Source organism: Miniopterus natalensis, chromosome 21 (assembly GCF_054644295.1).
Source record: "Miniopterus natalensis isolate mMinNat1 chromosome 21, mMinNat1.hap1, whole genome shotgun sequence".
Lineage (NCBI taxonomy): Eukaryota > Metazoa > Chordata > Mammalia > Chiroptera > Miniopteridae > Miniopterus > Miniopterus natalensis.
In genome coordinates this window covers 6,644,693-6,666,339 of record NC_142101.1, presented here as the reverse complement: position 1 = coordinate 6,666,339, position 21,647 = coordinate 6,644,693, and the positions used below count along the sequence as shown (strand labels likewise).

General features: G+C 48.7%; 1 protein-coding gene across 1 annotated transcript in view; it reads right to left on the bottom strand.

The window, feature by feature from the left end:
- The window catches only part of PCNX2 (pecanex 2), a 194,302-nt gene that overhangs the window by 71,256 nt on the left and 101,399 nt on the right, over positions 1-21,647 (bottom strand). Inside the window, exons 20-21 of the mRNA XM_016195999.2 lie at positions 20,815-20,956; positions 17,010-17,187 (exon numbers count right to left, since the gene is read on the bottom strand). Of these exons, the coding sequence (XP_016051485.2) occupies positions 17,010-17,187; positions 20,815-20,956 (320 nt within the window). The remainder of the gene's footprint in view (positions 1-17,009; positions 17,188-20,814; positions 20,957-21,647) is intronic.

Here is a 21,647-nt window from a genome sequence, read left to right as displayed (position 1 = left end):
TCTTGCTTTTATAGATGATTTTATAAGAAATATTAGATGACTTAGAAAGTTTTAGATAAGAGAATTAAAAAAACAAACAAAACACCAGGTAAGTCCTAACTGAAAGGAAGCTTGTGTACCTATATTAATATTATCCAAAATAGACTTTTACTCTAAAAAAACAGCAGTACATAATGATAAAAGTCACCAGGAAGTTAAAATAACTGGAATGTACATAGTTAACTACATAATCTCAAGCTATCTAAAATAAAAATGGACAGGATTAAGGTAAAATGAACAAATCTGTAATCATAGGGAGAGGTTTTAAGACATGCATCTCAGAAAATGATAGTTTAATGAAATAAGCATATAAAATAGTTGACCAACAGAATCAACAAGCTTTATCGTAGATATATGTGTATTAGAATCTTGCAGCTAACCAAAGAAAAGAATAGAATTTTCAAGCATATGTACATTTCCAAGATATAACTTACTAAACTACAAAAGAAGTCTTAACCAATGCTAAAAAATGGTATCATGCAAATTGCTTTACAATTAAATTAGAAGACAATAGTAAAAAGAGAAAAACAACAACAATAGTAATAATAACTGCAAAGTCTGCATTTGGATATAACAACAAACACAACACTGAATTAATTGAGAATAAATAATAGTCAAAAATTACAAAATATTTTAAAATGAATGACAATGAAAAGCAGTAGTATCAATCATAACCTGTGGGACTCAGCCAAAGCAGTTTATATAGGAAAATATATAGCCTTAAAATGTGCATCTTAGAAAAACCTCACAGTTTACATTGGGAGAGTATTTTTAATATAAAAAGTGAATGAGAATATTACGAGAAAGGAAAATATATCTATTAATATCTATTTATATTTATTAATATAAATGCAAAATTCCTCAATAAAATATTTACAAAATGAATCTATAAATATATAAAATATATCATGATCAAATTTGTTCATCTTGTAATGTTTTAGTACTAGAAAAAATGTCAGTATATTTTAAAAATGAAAAAAGTAAAAACAGAAAAACCACATGATGCTCAATTGATGCAGGAAGAATGTCAGAAAATAAATTCAATGCTCACTCCAAAAAAAAATCCCTTGCATCCCAGTAATAAAAGCGTTTTTCTAAAACCTGATGAAGGACATGAGTGCTATATTGCAGTAAACACCGTATTTAATAATAAAATGTAAAATAATAGCAGAGTTTTCCAGGCAAGAAGCATCAGGCAGGAGGAATCTGATTAACCAACAATAGCAAAGTGAAAACAGAACCATTAAGGGGAGTAAAAACTAAGAGAGGAGACAGCAACCTGGGTAACAGTTTATCACCTGTGAAGCGCAGTTTGGAAAACTGCATCTAAAATGAGAACCGGGGCTAAGGCAGGGCTGAGAGTGCCCGGCAGGGGGGAGCTACTTAGGCAAATGAATGGGAGCTAATGAAGGAAAGTGCAGCCAGCCCGGGGTCTTTGATTAGCCGACCCTATGCAGCCAGGCAAATTCAGACCCCTAGGAGAACAAGACAGGAAACATTAGTTAGGGTCATATTTCATAACTAATTAGTGTATCCATAAATGCAAATGAAGGCACCAGGGCACGCTGAAGTGTTATAACCTACCCAGAGGCAGCAATGCACCCATCTAGGGCCTTGTTGAGACCCCCGAGAATTAGGAATTAAATGCCATCCTGCGTGGGGAGTGCTTCTGGCTGGGTGCCGGTTCAGGGGGGCTCGCTGAGGAAGGCGGTGAGGGTGGACTTCCCCAGGGAAGAATCAGGTGATGACAGGAACTGGTGAGCGTTACCTTTTCCTTGACGCATCCTGCTCAAGGTGACCTTGGAGCGAAGGGGTGAAAATAATAGTTTACGCGTACACTCCGCCTTCCTTTCAATTCCTTAATCCTTTACATTCCTTGTTGTACTCTCATCCAACTGCTCTACGTAGGACACAGGTTCCCCATGTTGGTTTTGGGCTTTTCTAGCCTATTCTCCCCCGTGGAGAAAAGCCAGCTTTCTGGTTCTGTTATGGGGACTTCCTTCCTCTCCAAGGTCCATTAAATTCCTTCGTGCAGTGAACGCTGCCTTTGGGGAGGAGGCTAAGTTCTTCAGTCTCCTTTCAAGGCACATGCTGCGTGGACAGCATTTTCAGCGGAGAAACAATAATTCTAATATACGCAGCTATGAGGCGGCTTTCCCTCCATCTTTTCAGGATGTCCTCCTGTCCGTCCCACCCCCCACGCACCTCCCGGCTGTCTAACTTATGTTCTGTCCTGAGAGTTTATACCTGTAAAAACACGGCATCGACCTGGTACACAGACGAATAAAGTGATTCCTGTAGTGATGGTCATGTAATGGAAATGTGCTGCCTTCAAAATGTATGATATTTTAATACAAATGTAGTAATACAGCCTCACTTTTAAACACCTAATGGCTCAGAGCCGTAAGGTGGAAGCTTCTATTACCCACTTTATTCCGACCTACTTCTAGCACCAGCCAGTTAATGGGCGGTTGAGGAGGCATCCTTTCTGGAATTTTCTGCACATACACAAGTGCAATGCGCGTGTGTGTATCCCTTTTTTATTTAAATTGAATTAGCAGTATATGCTGTCCTGAGATTTGGTTCGTTACCTCTTGTCTCACGGACATCTTTATCGGTGGTACACTCCGCTCTGCCTCACCTCCAATTAGCTGCGTAATCCTCCACTGTCCGCCCGACAGTGTACTGGTCACTGCGCTACTGACAGACGTCTAGGTTGCAAAAATTAATTTAAAACCATAGCTGAAGAAAATGTCACACGCTTATCTAGGAGGTTATGCAAAGCCGGTGTACTCCCCTGACCTTGGCCACCGGAGTGGTCACCTGGTCCACACCAGGCCGGCCACAGCCTGCTGTCCCCTCTGCAGACGATCACTGGGGCAGGAGTAGGCAGAGGCCGCAGAATGTCACCTCCAGCAGGGCTGCTGAGCGAAGGCGAGGCTTCTGGCGGCCACCCTGTTCCTTGCATGAAGGAAAGGTGCAAGGGACCGGGCCACGCGGAGTCGAGCAAAGGCAAGCAGGAGAGAGAGCGAAGGGCACAGCCCTGCCACCACTGCCGGCTCTGGCTGCGGCGGGGTTTCAAGCGAGACCCATCCTTTCTTGTGAGTTTTTGTCGCCTGCCATCAAAAGCTTCTGACTAATACACCAAATTGATCAACATTTCATGTAAAATTAAAAAGTAGTTCAAAGGGCTTCTGGTCTGTTCTTTGGGACACACAAAGCTGAAAAGAGCATCCCTCTCACCCTTATAATAAAAAAAAAGCCAGACAAACTTCAAATTCATGACTTGTTTTTTCAACTTGAAGAACTAGGCTGTAGAGCAGTGAGCTAGCCCACAAGTGAAGGAGAGACAGACACCTTCAGGGAGAAAGCAGACAAGAAGTAACTGCTCACTGGGCAGAGGCAACCCGCCCCTGGGAGGAAGAGTTTGCTTAGAAGAGTTAATGAACTGGTGACAGCCGAGGGCGGGCTGGTGGGACACTGCGAAGCCCCTGGGACCATAGGAATTGCAGGTCCCTCTTCCATGAACTCCATTAGGTGCTCACAGAGAAGACTGGAGGGAATCCTAAGAAAGTATATGAAGTGGTCCAGACCTGAAGGAAGGAAGCAGCAGGCCTGTGCATGGGCACAGAGCTCTGCTAGACCCTTTCTCCCCACCTCTCCATAGGAGGACACTGCCATCTTTAGGGAACTGGAGAAAACCACTGCAGCTGGGGGAGGGATGACAACAGCAGCAAAGACTCGACTCCCGAGCAAGGGGCAGGAGTGCCTGCTGGGCCCACAGCTGCAGCTGGAGGAGGGCCAGAGCTCAGAAGGACACATCCCTGAGACAAAGGGACACTGTGAAGGCCTAAGACAGGTTTAGAAAACAGAGAAGGTCCTGCCCTTCAACCCTCGCCCCCCACCACCAAGCTAACAAGTTTCAAGTAAAAAGTAAAAGCAGATACCGATGGGAGAGGACAGGATGGCACAGGGCAAGCAGAGGGACACACGGAGGTGCAGCACAGACCTACAGCTAGGGACGGAGCAGACGCCGCTCTGGCAAACCAACTCTCAACCTAAACACAAGTTTCCCTCCAGGAGTTCTGAAGCCTGTGGTGCCCTGCAGGTAACTACGGCAACAACACCCCGACGTGGCCAACCTCCTAACTAGATTAACTCAGATTCCTGCAGTAAACATTTAGCAGGAGGAAAGGCATGCTCAGTTCCAGGCATGAAATCTATTTACTTTATTCTCAGTCATCTTCTACAAGATGACTAGCTTTGAACAAACAATTATGAGGCATGCAAAAAGGCAAGAAAAAATATACTCCTAAAAGACAAAGTAATAATCAGAGCAAGACTCATATATGACACATATGTGGAACTATGTTAAGGGCTCTAATGGAAAGGAACACACTATGGAAAATTAGATGGGACATTTCAGCAGGGAGATGGAAATTATAAAAGAAAGACCCAAATGAAAATGATAAAACCGGAAAACACAGCCACAGGTACAGAATGCTTTCAGTAAGTCATCACACTAACACAGTCAAGAAGAGGGCCAATGACCTTAGAGACAGGTCAAGAGAAATGACCTAGAATGAAACACAAAGAATCTGAGCAAATTCAAAAAGAAGACATTACGGAGTACCCAAGAGCTTCAGAACGAAATCCAACTAATGCTCGCATGTTCTGAACCTCAGACAGAGAAGAGAAAGAGAACTGGCCAGAAGAAGCATTAGAAGAAATAATAACCAGCACGTTTCCAAAATAATGACAGACACCGAGCCACAGATTCAAGACCAGGTAACACCAAGGAGGGCAGATACCCACACAAGCAGACAAATAAATAAACAAACAAGTAACAAGTCCTGCACAGCAACCAGCCCATCATAATCAAACTGCTGGGAACAGGATTAGGAGAAAATCCTGAAGGCAGCCAGGAAAGAAAGGGACACTACACAGAGAAAAACAAAAGTGAGAACTGCATGGGTGTGTCATTGTAACATAAGCCAGGAGATGCTGGAGTAACATTTTTAAAGCGCTAAAGCGGGGGTGCGCGCAGGGGTCAACAACATAGAATTCTATACCCAGTGAGTGTATCTTTCAAAAATGAATGAGAAATACTTTCTCCGACAAATAAAACTGACAGTTTATTGTCAACAGACCTACACACAAGAATTGTTTAAGGAAGTTCTTCAGGTAGAAGAAATATGATATAGGTTGGAAACTTGGATGCACACAAAGAAATAGAGCATCATAAATGGAACAAGTGACAATAAAATATGATTTTTCTTATTTTCAATTGCTCTAAAAGTGTACGTTGGATCTAAAGCAAAAAAAGTAACAATGTATTAGGTGTTTGTAGCATATAAAAAAATGTATGATAGCACCACGAAGGGTGGGAGGGAGGGAACTGTTGACATCCCTACATGGAGTGGTACAATATTATTTGAAGGTCATTCTAATTAAAGTTTTCATATTTTTAATGTGAGAGCAATGGCTAAAAAAAGAGGCCAAAGTAATAGGTCAGTAGAAGAAATAAAGTGGAATTACAGAGTAGTTCCAAGTTCTCCCTGCTACTCTTCCCCCGCTGCCCTAATTAGCTGCTCCCTCTGGGGCCCCCACATATTTTGCTTAGAGCTTCACATCACACGGAAGGCAGGACAGCGTCCTGGTAGAAGGATGCACGTGGGAGTTGGACAGACCTGGGCTCTGATCCCCCAGCTCTGTCCCTCACCGGCTGTGTGATCTTGGACTAGTCTCATTCCACTGAGATTTCTCATTTGCAACGTAGCTGTGGTCATGGTACCTGTTTCAGAAATGTATTGTGAAGGTTAAATGAAATAATGCACGTAATTGTTTGGCTTAGGACTCAGCGTATAATACGTACTCAACAGATACATGCTATTTTCCTTATCGCACCTATGACCTGGTTTCAGAAGTATTCTTTATGTCTTTCTCGCCCTGATCCTCAGTGGAGTGTATGGTCACTGGCTGCAGGCCCTGGATTGTACACTTAGCTTTTGGCAGATAAGCGGTAGAGGCACAGGGCAGACTAAGTTCAATAGTGTTTTTCAGAAAGTGAAACGAGGAGTGAATGAAAGCCTCGGGTGCTTTCCCAACTCATCAAGTGACATAACCCATGGCTAGAGTGGGCATGGTTCAGTGGGATTCCTCTGGTTACCCCGATTCTCACTTACATGCCACTGATTTTCCTGATTAGAGAGGTATTTACCCTCTTGCTCCCTGGACATTTTAAACTTGTATAGCAACCGTCTCCGTCTCATCAACAGCCTTTCTTCAACTGAGGGGAAAACCCCGCGGTACCTCCAGAGCCGATAGCTCCAGGAAGGAGAGGGTGGGAGCGTGGGTGACCGCGAGACCCTTCCTGAGCATCAGCGCCGGGTAAAGAACTCCACTGGGAATCTGCAGGTTCCTCCATGGACATCCTGTGGAGCCAGAAGCCTCCACCCCATGAAGAATGACAACTGCCAGCCACTGCCTCGTAAGGAGATCGTCACCTGACTTGTCACCAAATGGAGCCCTGTCTCCAGGAAGCACTTTAATGAGGACACTCCTAGCTACTGAGCAGGGAAGGTGTTCAGAATCCTTTCAGCAGAGAGTCTAGAGTTGTCACCTCTCCTAATTCCCTGGGGCCACTCCAGCAGCTTTTCTGTGTCTCAAACACACCATCTCCCCACTTCTGCGAAGATTCATGTGCAGCTGCTCTTCAATTTGGGGCCTTAATGAAGGTCTGTCACCACTGTCCGGGCCGGAGGGGCCACAGCGCTTAGCCAGGGGCAGCCTCCGGCCGTAGAGAAACACGCAGACTTTAAAATAAATGGGAGCCCGTAAATACCTCTGGCGTATCAGCAGGGACACAGCTGACTACGTAGAGCTTGGAACAGTGCAGCTAAAGCCCTGTGTTGGTCACTGTTCGCTTTGGCAAGAGAGTGAAAGGAAACTGAAGAACCGGTGGAACTCGTGCTCCCCGGCTCGCCGTCTCCGATGGGGGGAGGTGAACCACAGGAACGTGCGTGGTTGAATTAAGGGAAACCCGCGGCCCTGGTGGGTGGGTGGGTGCTGTGCGGGGAGTGGGAGACAGGAAAGCTGATGTGTTGGGCTATTACCCTTGACTAGAAGATGCTCGGGCACCTCCGGGCGGTCTCGCTCGCTGTCAGAGCAGGGCCACGGCTGTGGCCACAGCCGGCGGGATGCATCGGCTTGTCACCACTGGGGAAGCAGGCTGTGCGGCCCCTCTCTGCAGGGCCCGCAGTGACGGGCAGCAGGCTTCCCTGGCCACGCGTGAGCTCCCGCGGTGAGCGGGACAGCGGGCGGGCGAGGCAGCCACACAGGATTCACGGCACACGGGAAGCCAAGGAGACCCAAACGCACCAGAAAGCTCCAGGAGGGAACTCGAGTGACCCGCATGCTCAGCCAGAAGCCTCTTCCTCCCACGTATCACTGCCCCGCTCTGTGCATCGTCATCTCGCTAAAATAATAAAATGTCACCCAGCCACCACATCCAAGCTAAGACCTCATTTTTCAAAAACCAGATTTTCCGTCTCTGAGCTCCCAACTGAATTCAAGCACTCGGCACTGAGGGATCACCATGGGCCTGCATTTTGTTAAACCCCAGGAGCTGGGAAATAACCAAGCGCACCCTGGGTCCCGCCACTTGGGGAATCTCCAGTTTTCCCGGGAACACAGACCCAGTGGACTGTGTCCTTTGTTACTGAGCTTGTGAAATTCCTCTCCTGCTCCATCCTGGTGGCAACAACAGTGACCATGTATCCCTGAGACCCGGAGGGCGCACTGTGTTCCTGCGGGGGCTGCGTGACCCTTCTGCAAACCATTCATGACTCCTGCGCTTGGGCAGACAGGGAACAGGTCCGAGTTCAAGTCTGGCTGTGAGTGACCGTGGATACGTTACTGAAGAGTCAGTGCAAATGAGCAACATTCAACGTTCCGCAGAGGTTTACTGTGCACCTACTGTGTGCCACACCCTGTTCTGGAAATTGGGACATATCACTAAAGAAAACAGGGACAGGCCTTTGCCTGCCTGAAGCGTGAATTCCAGTGGGAGAGACAGTAGAAGCATAAACAAGTCAGTGAGAGGGCACGTTAGAAGGTGATGAATGCAAAAGCGCAAACATGGAGCAGTGGAAAGGTTTGGGAGCAGGGAGAGGTGCAACCTGAACCAGGCAGTAGGTTTGCCTAGGAAGGTGAGATTTGAGCAAAGCCCTAAAGGAGCTGATGCACTGAGCCCAGGGGATGTCTGGGGAGCAGCATTTTCAGGCAGAGGTTACGGCCAGAGCAAGAGTTCTAGAGTAAGAGCCGGCCTCACTATGCAGACCCACAAGAACAGCTGCATCAAGCAAGGAGAGCCCAGGAGAGGCCAGAGCTGTAATGGGGAGCCCGGGAGAGGAGGCCAGAGGAGTAATGGGGAGCCCAGGAGAGGAGGCCAGAGGAGTAATGGGGAGCCCAGGAGAGGAGGCCAGAGGAGTAATGGGGAGCCCAGGAGAGGAGGCCAGAGCAGTAATGGGGAGCCCAGGAGAGGAGGCCAGAGCTGTAATGGGGAGCCCAGGAGAGGAGGCCAGAGCTGTAATGGGGAGCCCAGGAGAGGAGGCCAGAACAGTAACAGGGAGCCCAGGAAAGGAAGCCAGAGCAGCAATGGGCAGACAGCTGGCGCTGGTCTGTGGGCCAGTGGGAGGGATACTGGCTTTTACTCTGTAGGAAATGGGGAGCCATTATAGGGCTCTGAACAGGGACAAGATCTGGTTTGTGTTTTAAAAGAAAAACTAGAAATCAGAAACACTAGAACAGAAATGAGGAATCCCTTTAATGGGTCCATCAGTAGACTGGACACGGTCAAGGAAAGAATCAGTGAGTTTGAAACTATGTCAATAAAAATGTCCCTAAGTGAACTGTGAAGCAAAACACTGAAACAAAACCAGGACACCCAGAGACTGGGGGACAATATCAAAAGATGTAGCACATGCGTAATTGTGATATCAGAGGAAAATACCAAAGTAATAATAGCTGAGAACCTGCAAAATTAATGACAGACACCAAGACACAAATCTAGGTAACTCGAAGAACACCGAGCAGGATGAACACACACACACACACGCATACACACACGCACATACCCCCCACACACCTCTAGGCATATTAAATTTAAAAGTTCAGGAAATCTGAATTAAGTATGTACTTTAGTTAATAACAACATCAATTTTGGTTCATTAATTGAGACAAATGCACTATACTAATGTAAAATGTTAAATGGGGCAACTGAGTCTGGAATATATGGGAACTCTATTATTTCCAAATCTTCTCTATAAACTTAAAATTATTTCAAAATAAGTTTTTTTAAATGTGTTTTTGTTGATTTAAGAGAGAGGAAGGGAGAGAGAGAGAATTGAAACATCAATGATGAGAGTCATTGATCAGCTGCCTCCTGCACGCCCCCTACTGGAGATCAAGCCCGAAACCCGGGCATGTGCCCTGACTGGAAATCGAACTGTGACCTCCTGGTGGTCCATGGGTCAATGCTCAACCACTGAGCCATGCCGGCCAGGAAAAATAAGTTTATTTTTTTAAAAAAACTTCTCTTTCTGGCCACTTTGTTAAGAGTAGGCTGCAAGGTAGTGAGGGTGGAAACAGGGAGGCCTTTTAGATTATTTCAGTAACTTAAGTGAGAGGTGGTGATACTAGGACCAAAATGCCAGCAGTGGAGGTGGTGAAAGGGAGTAGAGACCTGATATATTTCCAAAGGTTTATCTCTGAGTAGGAGCTGAGAGAGAAATCAGGATTTCAGAGTGCCGATGGGGTAGCCTAGCTCTGCTGTCCGTAACTTTCCTGTCTCCCCCACTAGACTAAGCTCTACGTGGGAATTCCTACTGAAGCACCCCCATTCCTCAGACAGCTCAGGAAGCGGGCGTGGTGACACCCACTAGTCCCTAAACTGTAGCTGTCGAATCAAACTCTACACTTTGCGATGAGACATCGCCAGTCTCCCTACTTCTGTTTCGGGGTAGTCCCTCCCAAAGACTGACAACTCAACATCAAAGCAACTGTAACTTGCCCCTACTTACCTTACTAACGAAGAGACTTTATAAAATCTCCCTAATAATCTTCAGATTAATTGACATTTGTATTTGACTTACTGATGAGTCCCACAACCCAACGCATACTCAGGCCGGCAGGTTATTTTGAACCTTTGAATTGATGTTATTATGAAACAAAGAGGAAACCGTGAGGCAATCTTCCTGAAGATTCCAGAATTATGAAACAGATCAATGAAGCTGACAAGTCCATTCTTCAACTCAGTGAGAAAGTAAACTAAAAATAAACTGAAGTGTAAAATGGAGCAGCATTCAACATTATTTAGCCAAAAAGATGACACGGATGCCGCCACCGTATTTCAGGACAGTGAGAATGAGCCCACACAACTGCCCGGTGGGGGAGGAGGGTGCAGGTGTGACCACCCCAAACCCGAGGCGGGCAGGACAGCCATGGGAAGGGGAAAACAACACCGCTGCCCGCGATGCCCTGGCCGGCAGGGCAAGAATCCGTTCCCTCGTACAAAGGATCAAGCTCTGCATTCAAGTCTGGAGACGGTGGCACCACGCAAACACCAACACTCGCTCGCTGTTCACACCACAGATATTAGCATGTTGACCCCCGGCACGAGCAGTGGACTGAGCCTTCCATACGCGAGAACGTCATGTCTAAAGCCATCACCTCTTCCAGGCCAACGAAAGACCAACAGCTTACAGTGGCGTCACTGTGGAGTTCCTCTTGAAGCCAGCCCCACTGAACAGGTGCTACGCGGCTCCCCCAGACACCCCCGTTTAACCACGCTGGCCGTGGCCGGCGACCAGGCTCGGTCCCCCGCACACAGGCGCGGAGGGCGCAGGGCATCCGGGGCCCTGCCCAGGGCGCGGAGGGTGCGAGGCAGGAGTGGCGCAGCGGCCCTGACTCGAAGGCTGACTACCTGCCGCCCCTGCCGCGTGCGTTCTCGCCGTGGCTTCTCCTCTGCTAAATCCAGTGTCCCCGTTTTGGGCTCGGGGTTTGGTCCCTGTGAAGCTCCGACAGTGCTGACCACTCCCTCCTGGGCCACGTCCTTGCGCACCACTGCACTGCGCTTCACCTTGCTCCACAGGTCACTTCTCAATCCCTCTGGCTGCGTCTCCCCCTCTGCCCGCGCCCTCGATGCTGGGCAGCCTCGGCTGGGAGCGGTGCGACCCCTTCGGAAGGATTCCCCGTCGAGGCCCTTCCCTGCGCATCCGGCTGGCCCAGCAGCTCTGACCGGAACCCTGCTTCTGGAGCTCAGCACAGCAGGATGCTGGTATACTGTTCGTGCCGTCAAATGCTGTGGCATCCGGCACTCCACGCCTGCCCTCTCCTCCTTCCCTCCCTGACTTAGGACTTCAGCTAGAACTCCAGGCCTCACTGACAAGGGGACACGCATCCCTGCGGCCACTGCTCCTTGTTCACAAAGGAGCACCTGACACAGAGGAGTCAGGGCGACTGTCTCCAGGGCTGCAGCTGAAGCCATGAGGAGAGATGCTTTCTCGTCTTTCTGGGCCCATTAGTGGTAAGAAAGCTGGAGGCCACAGTTACGCCACGTGGACAGAGCCAATCTAAGAATGAAGCCAAGGAGGAGAGATGGAAAAATAGAAACAGGATCTAGATGCTGCAATTTAAGCCTCTGGACCTTCCAATCAGTTACGTGAACCATTAAATTCCCTTTTCAGATTAAGCCCCTTTCATTTTGGTTTCTGAAGTTCCAACTACCACAGAAAAAATCAGAAACAAATGACATGTCTTTCCATAGGGAAACGGCTGGTCAAATTATAGTATGTGCTGTGGAATATTATGCAGGCATCAAAAAGAGGAGGCACTGTTATCTGTCATGGAAGTTCTCTCAGATATATTTTTCAGCAAAAAAGGGAAGTAAGTAAAGAAAAATCCCAGTACTTTATGTGCGTGTGTGGTGTGCACATGAGTGTATGTATGTGTGTGTACGTGCACACAAATACTTCGGAAAACAGAATGGAAGGAGTTATTCCAAAATATTTATAATAGTTATCATTAAAGAGAGGAGGAGATAAGGAGTGAGGGTATGTATACAGAGAGACTTCCTTTGGACCTTTCCATTGTTTTGTTAACTGTATTACAGCAACACATTTATGTATTATCTATGTAAACTGAAATACTGAAATGGAAAATAATCTCGCTCCACAGGCCTTTACTTTGGTCATCACCACTTCTCATTCTACACTCGATACACCTAAACCAACTTTTTTCCCCCCAAACGTCTTTCTCTTTTTTCCCCTAATCTAGTTAACGGCACCACCCGGTCACTAGAGCGCTGGACCCCAGAGCTTCCCCAGGATGCGGCTCTTCCCCCGCAGCCCACTCCCCCAACCTCCAGCATCACTAGCTGTCACCCACGTGGCCTCCTGAACACCCCGAGTGTGTCCCTTCTCCTGTCCTCAGTGTTACACCACAGTTCAAGTTCTCCCTTCCACTTGCCTGGATTATTACAACACTCTCCTACAATTTCCAGACTCCACGTGTTCCCACTTTTACTCCCTCCAGCCAAGAGGTGTTTCCGAAATGCAGCTCTGACCCCCTCACTCCTCTGCTGAGCAGGAGTAAAGCCCAGGCCCTGATGCTCCCGGTTCCTCTTCTCACCGCCCTCCTCCAGTGCTGTGACACTAATCAAAGTCTTGCCGTTCCCGGGACCTGCCGGACTTTCTCCTGCTCTCGGGCCTTCGCACATGCAGGTCCCTCCGTGTAGCTCCCCTTTCCCTGCCCTCCTTGCTGGACTCGCTGCCCCACTGTTCAAAGCTCACGGTAAGCATCGCCGTTCTGGTCTTCCAGGTGGGACTCGGTGCCACTGGGAACCATTTTTAAGTGCCCTCTTGAAATTCTCTGCAACAGTCCCCTCCCGAGTACTTCACTGTAATTGTCTCTTTCCCTCCAGGTGCCCCAGGCAGGGGAGGCGGCGCCCCAAGTACAGCCTCGGAGCAGACCCCCGCCCTGCCTTCTTACAGTGAGACCTCTGGGCAATGAACGGACCTTCTGGGCCACGAAGCTGTTGGGACTAGGCAGGTCAATGTGTGCAAAGTGCTGAAAGCTGCCTGGCCTGTGGAGAGCCCCAAATAGCACCGACGTCATTCTTCTTCCTAGGGATCTCCGCCCCTGGTACGGTGCCCGGCACTCAAGGTGTGCTCGATAAATAATTACTTTCTTGAGCAAAGCATTTTAAACAAATACTCTGTAAAAGGATGCATTCCTAAATAGGTGGCTCCATTTCAATGCAAGACTTACCACCTGCACACAGAGAACAAAGGAAAACGCCGTTTAGAAACTCAGATTTCGAAGAGCTCGCACGCTAACTGCAGCCACCCAGGAGGCGCCGCTCGCGTGGCTCTGGCGGTGTTGCCCATAAAGCTTCGTCTGCACACAGCCTCACCCATTCGTTTTAATTCCCTAAACTGCCCCGTGACGAGCCCACAGCCTGCAGAATTTCATGCTAATGCTTCTGGAAGTGCTGGCAGTTTCCCTCCGGCAGGAGTTTTGCAACTCCTGACTCAACAACTAAAATTTGCTAAAAATTTCAAGACAAAACAGTTTCTAAGAACTTCTTCTGGTCCAGTGGGAGAGCACGAAAGAGCCTTTGAGACCTGTGTTCCTGTCACAACCAAATATTCCTTGCTGCCAAATGTCTTCACCTGGAGTGTATTTACTGTCCCCTGAAGACCTAGGCATACCAGAAATGTTACAGATTAATTACGTCAATTAATCCTTGAAAGAGAAGATGACTAATGGGGCAGAGGAGAGGAGGGAGAGGGACTGAGAGAACGCAGGGTGAGGAAGGATGCCTGGCTTTCAGAGATGAGCCCATGGGTGTGTGGCTGGAGTGCCACACCTGCCAGGACGGGCCCCGCGCCCACAAGCCCCGGACTCTCCTCTGGGAATGTCCCACCCTCTATGTTGACACACGGGCAGGCGGCACGGAGTCTTTCCTGTTAGGCTCTGGCCCTGGGACTCTACTTCATTTTCACTGGGCCTGGCAGAGGGACCGGCCAACATTCACCTTCCAGGCCTCAGGGATTCGGGGGTCAGGGAGGCAGAGGGTAGCACCCCGGCAGGGCCCCCGGAGCCATCCACTCCTGACGCTCTGACCTCGCTCCGTAGGTCCTCTCTCTCCCTCCGAGGACCTGGATGCCCTGGAAGGTCTTTCATTCGCCTCAGCCCTCCTGTGGGTGGGGTCGGGCTAACCAACAAGGACTCTATTCTGCAGAACAGGAGCGGGGGGGGGGGGGGCTTGGGGGTTCCTGCAAGGGTCCGGTGAGAGAGCTTGTCATGAGCACGATTGAAGAGTCTACTGAACAAATAACATTCATATTGTACAACGAATAACCTTAGAGAGCAGTGCTGCCTGGAGGGTCCTAGAAGGCTCTACAAATGCACTAGCACCGTTTCAAAGCGCTGCTGAAGCAGGAGAAGGGACAAGGCATCAGCGGGTTTGCAGGCAGGGTCTTCACAAGAAGCATCGGCTGTGGGACCCTGGTGCCGCCACTGTCTCCTGTCACTGATTTCCACGGGCCTTTTCCGCAGGAAGATCTCATTCCCCTCTCGGGGGAGGGGACAAGAGGGAGTCGGCACCGGAAGGGTTCGGGTGCATCGGGACCGGCTCGAGACTCACTAGTCAGTAAGCTGAGTTTTCTAGCTTTTGTCTCATTTCCTTTCCGTGTTTGTTTGCTTTTAGACATAGCCATGATCTCCAGCCGAAAGGCGGACTATTCCAATTCTAAGTGCTGATGCTCCCTCGGTCAGAGGCGGTAAGAAGCTGCTTCCATGGTCCTGCCTGGAATTTTTCGTGTTTTAATTGGTGCCTCAAAAAGGCTGTGGCGGGTGGAAGTCAATGCCAGCAGCAAAGACATTTCCGTGGGCCTAGTTTGAGATGGTGTCACGGTAGGTCCCCCTCCCTCATGATGCACAGGGTGCATGCAGTGGCCGCAGGGATGGGAAGGAACAAAGGCCACCGTGACTCTGTTTCCCTTAGCAGCCGGCCGTGTGCTGTCAGCGAGGCCTCTCGCAGCTGACCCGCAGGCACCCGTGGGGAGGGGCCCCGAGCTCCAGCAAACGCTCACCGCCATGCCTGCCACAGAAGCAGGGGCATTCAGAAGCCACGCTCTTCAGGCTGTTACAGCGAGAACCCCGTCCCTGCCCACTGCCCATGCCAGGGCTTCTCCCTCCCAGGCTGGACAGATCGGTGCGGAAAGCCAGCCACGCTCCTTCCCGTGTTAAACAGTGTGTCACGTCACTCTCCACACGATGGCTTTAAAAACTCTGCCTTGTATTTGGAAAGCATGTTCTACTTAAAAAGTTCTTTTATAGTTCTGCTAATTAATCCTCACAACATACCCGGTGAGACTGGCATCATTATTTTCCGTTTTAAAGAAACTGAGGTTCAGAAAGAAACACCGATATCACTATGTCGAACTATACGCAACGGCAGAGCCAGGCCTGTCCGGCGCACTCTGCGTCTGATGATAAACAAGCTCTCACCCCCGGAGCAGTAACATTATTTACAATAACCTCACGAATGCTTTAGGGTCCTAAGATATAATGTTACACTGATTATGTGGATAACGGGAATTCATACGTCATCAAGGAAACAGGATTGGAAGCCTGCGATCTGAACCATCAAAAAAATGAGAGAAGTTTATCGAGACCCAACAGAACCGACGGAGAAGGAATGTGCGTGGGCAAGGCCGGCGTCCCAGAGTCGGACGTGGAAACGGGGGACATGGGAGCAGAGGAAGAGTAGGAGCCAGTAACAAGTGGCCCAAGGAAGGACTCGGACAACCGGAAAATCAGTGTCCAACCGGAGTTACCACAGGAAGCGCGCGTGCCGTGATGGGGTGACGCCAATTACTTAAGGAGTTTTTATCCAATAATATGAGAGTTTGAGTTTCTGTTCCCTAAAACAAGCAGAGAGAAAGCCAGAAGGAAAGGATAGGTAATAAAGATAAAAATTACTCCTGGCCAGTGTGGCCCCGTTGGTTGGAGCATTGTCCTGTACACTGAAAGGTTGTGAGTTCGAATCCCAGTCTCCGTGTGTACAGGAGGCAACCGATCAATGTTTCTCTCTATGTCCCTTCTTCTCTAAATTTTTTTTTTTTTTAAAAAAGAGGTAAAATAATGAAGTTCTGGGGGGGAAAAACCCCTCAGATATAAACATTATTAACTGAAAGGGGAAGTTGCTGGTTAAGTCAGTCTCAGGGCAGAAACCTGGCACGTGGAGAAGCCGGGGGGAAAGGCGTGGTCGTGTCACTCAGCCAAATAATCAAGATTGTTCCAAATTCCTCTCCACGTCCGTTTACAAACCTAGGCTGTTACGGTGCCTAGAACACGAGTCCCTCACGTTGGGCATCAGACACCGTCCACACATCTGCCTGAACCGTGGTTAGGATTTCTCGTGGCCCACGTGGGACTTCACGGCGGGTGAAATCTGCCCTGAGACAAGCCGGGGGGGGGGCCCGGCTCTCGGTACCAGGTCTCAAATGTACCTCAAAAAGCAGAGTGCTTGCTAAGTAAAATAAGTCAATAAATAAATAAGTAAAAATAAAGTAAATTTTAAAAATTTAATGTCTGGTTGCTAACCTTTAATTCAGAGCATTTGAGACCTAGGCAAGTTCTATAAAGAGACTGTTAGCAGAGACAAAGATCGTAAAATTTCAAGCAACACTAACGGCTAATTCATGTTAATTAGTGATTTGGGGCAAGTAACATGGCGTATTTATAGTCCACCGGGAATGTTCTCGAAAGGGCAGCAGGTGTGTAACATGCATATGTAATTCAGTTTAATTTCATGCTATAGTTTTAAAAAAATATTTAAGACCCCTGCAGCACGGGGTGAGCCGCGCCCTCGGGGCCGGGGACCGCGGCCGCGGACTTGCCTTGCCGCACACGATGGACGTGAGGAAGAAGTCCAGGAGGAAGCTCTCCGAGAGGCCGCGGTAGTCGAAGCGGAAGAAGAGGACGGTGAAGCCCAGGTGGACGAACTGGGGCGCCGGGTTGCAGAAGGAGGTCCGCAGCAGCTTCATGCCCGCCACGATCATCAGGAAGATGTCCCAGCTGTCGGCAGGGAACGAGAGAAGAGCGAGCGACAATGGGGCGCCAGCTGCGAGGCGAGCGACAGCGGCTAACGTGCACGCTGTAAACACAAAGTGCCAAACTAGGGGAGGGGGGCTATGATGACCCTCACCTGGCAGAACAGTAAACTGAGTCTCAGAGCGGGGGTCACTTGTTCAAGCACTCACAGGGCGGAGCTGGGATTGAGACTCAGCCCCAAGGGACCCTCCAGCACAGGCTGCCACTAGAGGGGGTGCCATTCGGCCACATGCCTCTGACTGTCCCCAGGACACAGGGCTCCTTGGAGCTTATCTGAAGCCCCCCGGCAGTGACAGGTCCCATGGAGAGCTTGCAGGTAAGTGAGGGATCAGAGCACGCTGTCCCTGCTAGGCCTGCTCCATGTGTGCCTTTTATTATAAAAGAATCTTACTGAAGCGATAATGTAATGACGGTCAGTATTACATTCTGAAGAGATGGAAAAACCCACTATCTTAATAAAGCCATTTTTACTCTGGCATGTTCACAACTGGTGTTTTTCAGCATATCTGTCCTCCCAGTGAGCATAAGCTTCCCGGTCCTGCCTTCTTTCTGCTGAAAGCTGCACCATCGTTCTCCCCACGGCACAGGCCTTTGCGGTGAAGGAGCTGACCGCAGCCGTCAGCCACGCCAGGCAGGGCGTCCCTGTGAGGACTGGCTCCTGAACGCTCTCGTCCAGGGAGCGAGGTTAGTGATCCGTGCAGGGAGGAGCACGTGCTGTGTGTGCAATTCCCCAGATTATGACGTCTAGTGACCAACCTACTGACCATGACACTGCATAGCTCAGGATGGCCTCACAAAGCTTCGCCCTGCCTGAGGCCTCAGTCTTTCCGCAGGAGGCCTTACCCATTTTAACCAGATCCCCCCAATCACAGCAGCATCTTTGGAAACTGGAAAGACAGAGGTGGAACGCTGTCCAGACAGTGCCGGCACTTGAAAGAGCGAGGTTTTCATTTTCTCGCTAAATACGTAAAACCAGATTTGTTCCTCAGTTTCCCTGGACCTAGAGGGATCCTGGGCTCTGACCTTAGGTCCCAGGAGGAGGGCATTTAAAACGTGTTTTCAAAGTCTTTGCATCTCTCAGGTGCAAGACTGTCATCTTGTCATCAAAAGGATCTCACGTTGGCAGCTCCATTTGCCGCGATCTGACTTTTCATACGCCGTCAGGTCTAGGGCTGTGGTTGTTCCCACTCTGCCGCCGGTGCCCCCAGTGAGGTTTGCCCGCAGCCCTTCTGAGAAACACTAGCCCAGGGTTACATGCAGGTCTGGGGAGAGTGGGGATGTTTTTGTAACTTCACGTAAAGCCCTTCGTGTTCCCGCGGTGAGGCTGACCACTGCTCCGCAACCCACCATCCTGTCCCAGTGGACAGCGATGCTGTGGTGAAAACCCAGTGGGAAAGCCTGGCCGTGGGCCCAGCTGCCCTTGACAACAGCCCAGGGTTCAAGAACTCCCCTGGGATAGCCAAAGCGCTTGCAGGGACCCCAGTGACAAGCATCTCAAGACTAGGAATATTTTGACTTTCAGGGGAGATGGGTGATTTCTGGGTTATTCAGGCCATATTTAGACAAGGGTTAACTCTGAACTTTCTGTTTTCTGGGACTGTGGTTCCAATGGACAGTACTCATGTCTAATAACCATGACCAGTTATGGCTATGGCAGATCTAAAGGACTGGTGGTAGGGCCTTTATAACATGGTAATGATAATGGTTTCAGTTCCAGATTCATAGACTTTCACAGCTTAGCTGAAGGTTTCATAAAGGTTTACATAAATCAGTGAACAATGGCCTGGGACAGCTGTAAGCATCCATTTAGGTCACGCTGGGAAATATAAATACCTAACAAGACATCACGATTCCCCCACCCGGTCATCCATCCATCCATCCATCCATCCATCCATCCATCCATCCATCCATCACCGCTTACTAGGGGTTGGTATTGAAAGCTGAATAACAAACAGTGCCTGCTATTAACCAGCTCGCTCTCTGACCATCTGGCACAGTGGTTCTCAATGGAGGAGGCTTGTAGAGTTCGGAGCAGGTCTGTAGGTGAGGCTGGTGCATGGACTCCTGCCATCTGTCTGAAACAGCCGGCCTAGTGGGGTGCTTGGAATCTCGGGGTGCTTGGAATCTCGGGAAGCTTTGTTTTTAAGTCTTCAGATGGATGCCTCAAGAATCCAAAGAAACTGTCAGCTATGGATTCTGAGAAAAATAATGTGGGTGTCATCTGGAAGTTGAGAACCTGGAGGTACAGAGGTAAGGTGATACTTTCTGTCTTTAGTGTCTGGGAAAAAATTACAGAGATTAGACTTCAAGCGGGGCTCTCTTCGAACTGTTCACTTGAGTCTGTCTAATTCGCGGCCTTTGTCCCTCTTCTGCCAACAGCCAGAGCTGCTTGGTCTCAACCTGCAGGTGCAGCTCCAGGGCTGGTCCTGATGCTGGAGCGGGGGGACCTGAAACCCTTCAGCTGGATGCCCCAGGCAGCCCTGGTACCGTCTTTGCTACTTTGGTTGTGACTGCGAGCCCTCACTCTGGAAATGGAGGATCTGCCCCAGTCTAGGGGGTCATCCCGGGTAGCACCACACTGGAAACACCTGCCACAGAGGACTTCATGTTCTAGAGGCACGTCAGCCCCGGGACTGGGCCCCGCCCAGACTCTCTAGGAGCTCCATAGTCCCACTGGCCGCCTTCTTCATCCAGTGAGGCTCTTTGCATCCCTGGACCTGAAGCCTAGGGTTCTAAGAACCACAGACATGGACTTCTTGGCCTTGCCTAACTGAGCCAGGTCAGGAAGGTGACAGAATCATTTCTTTCAGTGTCTGCCTCGTGCGCCATGGACCTGCTCCAAGTCCAGCATTCACACGCCTCTGAGCTTAGCTTGCTCAGCCTCTGGCAAATGTTCATGAATTTGTCCTCATGTCGCCCTAAAAGGAGGAGCAGATGTGAGCTCGTCTGCTTGGGATTACACATCAGGGTTGGCTTGGGCACATGGTGTTTAAGCCATGTGACTAATAAACAAATCTGGGAAAAGATCCCCAACAACTTATTGGACCAGAAACTTTTAGTCAGGGAGACAAATCCTCAGACAATTCAGGAGATTTCCACTGTAAATTCAGTTAACTCGAATATATGACACCAATAACTCAACTGTGCATTGCCAATGCTTTGCAAAGCACAGGTATCCTGATGACACGAGGCCTCTGTGCTCCACTTTTGTAGCTGTGACACTTCTCCTGATAAATGAAGACAGAGCAAGAACATCCCCTCAAGCACAAATGACGGAGTATTTGCTAAATGAAATGACATGAGGCAGGAACTCCAGGAACCCGGTGTCGCACTGGGCTTCCGACCTCGTATCAGCGCTCACTGACTAAGTCTGCAGCATGATTTTCAAATCTGCTGACATTTATCACAACATCACTTCAAGCAGATCCAACTTCATGTGCACCCCGGTCACTGTACACATACCCGTCCAGCTCTAGCCAGTTTGAGAAAGACCCCTGGGAGCTGACTTCCGCTGCAGCCTCTCTGGAGAAAATGCATTAGGCTTTCAAAACGTGAGCCCAATCATTAGGAGAGTAAACCATTTCCACTTACTGGGTCCCAAGTCTCCGATAATTGCTTATTGAAAATGCATCAATAGTGACGGCATTCAGGATGATTGCCGGATACAAGATATATTTTTCAAAACACTGAAGCCAAACGTAGAGTCTTTCGAACCACATTAAATGGGCCACATCTGAAAGAAACACAAAAGTCACTTAGAACAACCACTGATCAAGCATCTGTCTTTAAGTACATGTGATAATTAGTAATATCTCCTCTTTAATTCCAAAGCTGCTGGTTCGGAACTCCAGACACTCAACATGGTGGACCAATGTTCTCTCCAGGCAGCGTTTCCTAGCTCTGTTTCTACATAGCTCATAAATAATATACAGCACTGATTTTCAACTGGTGTCCCACAAGAATTTTTAAAACATGCAATATCTGACTATTTAGCCAGAGACACGGACCTCCTTTCTCTTAGATTGTCAAATAAAAAAATGACAACAGCCAGCACAACAATAACTGTGCAGTGTGAATGAATAATAATTATATCTACTTTTTTGTCAGATTGGCAAAATATATATTTTGCTGTGCCGCAGAATTTAAGTAATTAGTTTATTTGTGCCAAGAGATGAAAAAGGTTGAAAATTGCTGATATATAGAAATAATAGGCCTGTACCCCAATTTCTCAGGCCAGTCGATTTTTCCAAATATAATTATTACTGGGATCAATGAAATAACACCCACATAACATCAAGGCATCTCAGAGTGAGTAAGGGTAGAAAGCAAAGGATGAAGAATTGGAAAAAGAACCATGAGCCCATCTTCTCTTAAGCTTGGGGTCACTTGTGAGGTTGGCGCTAGTTTCTGGGCTCTTCTCTCCC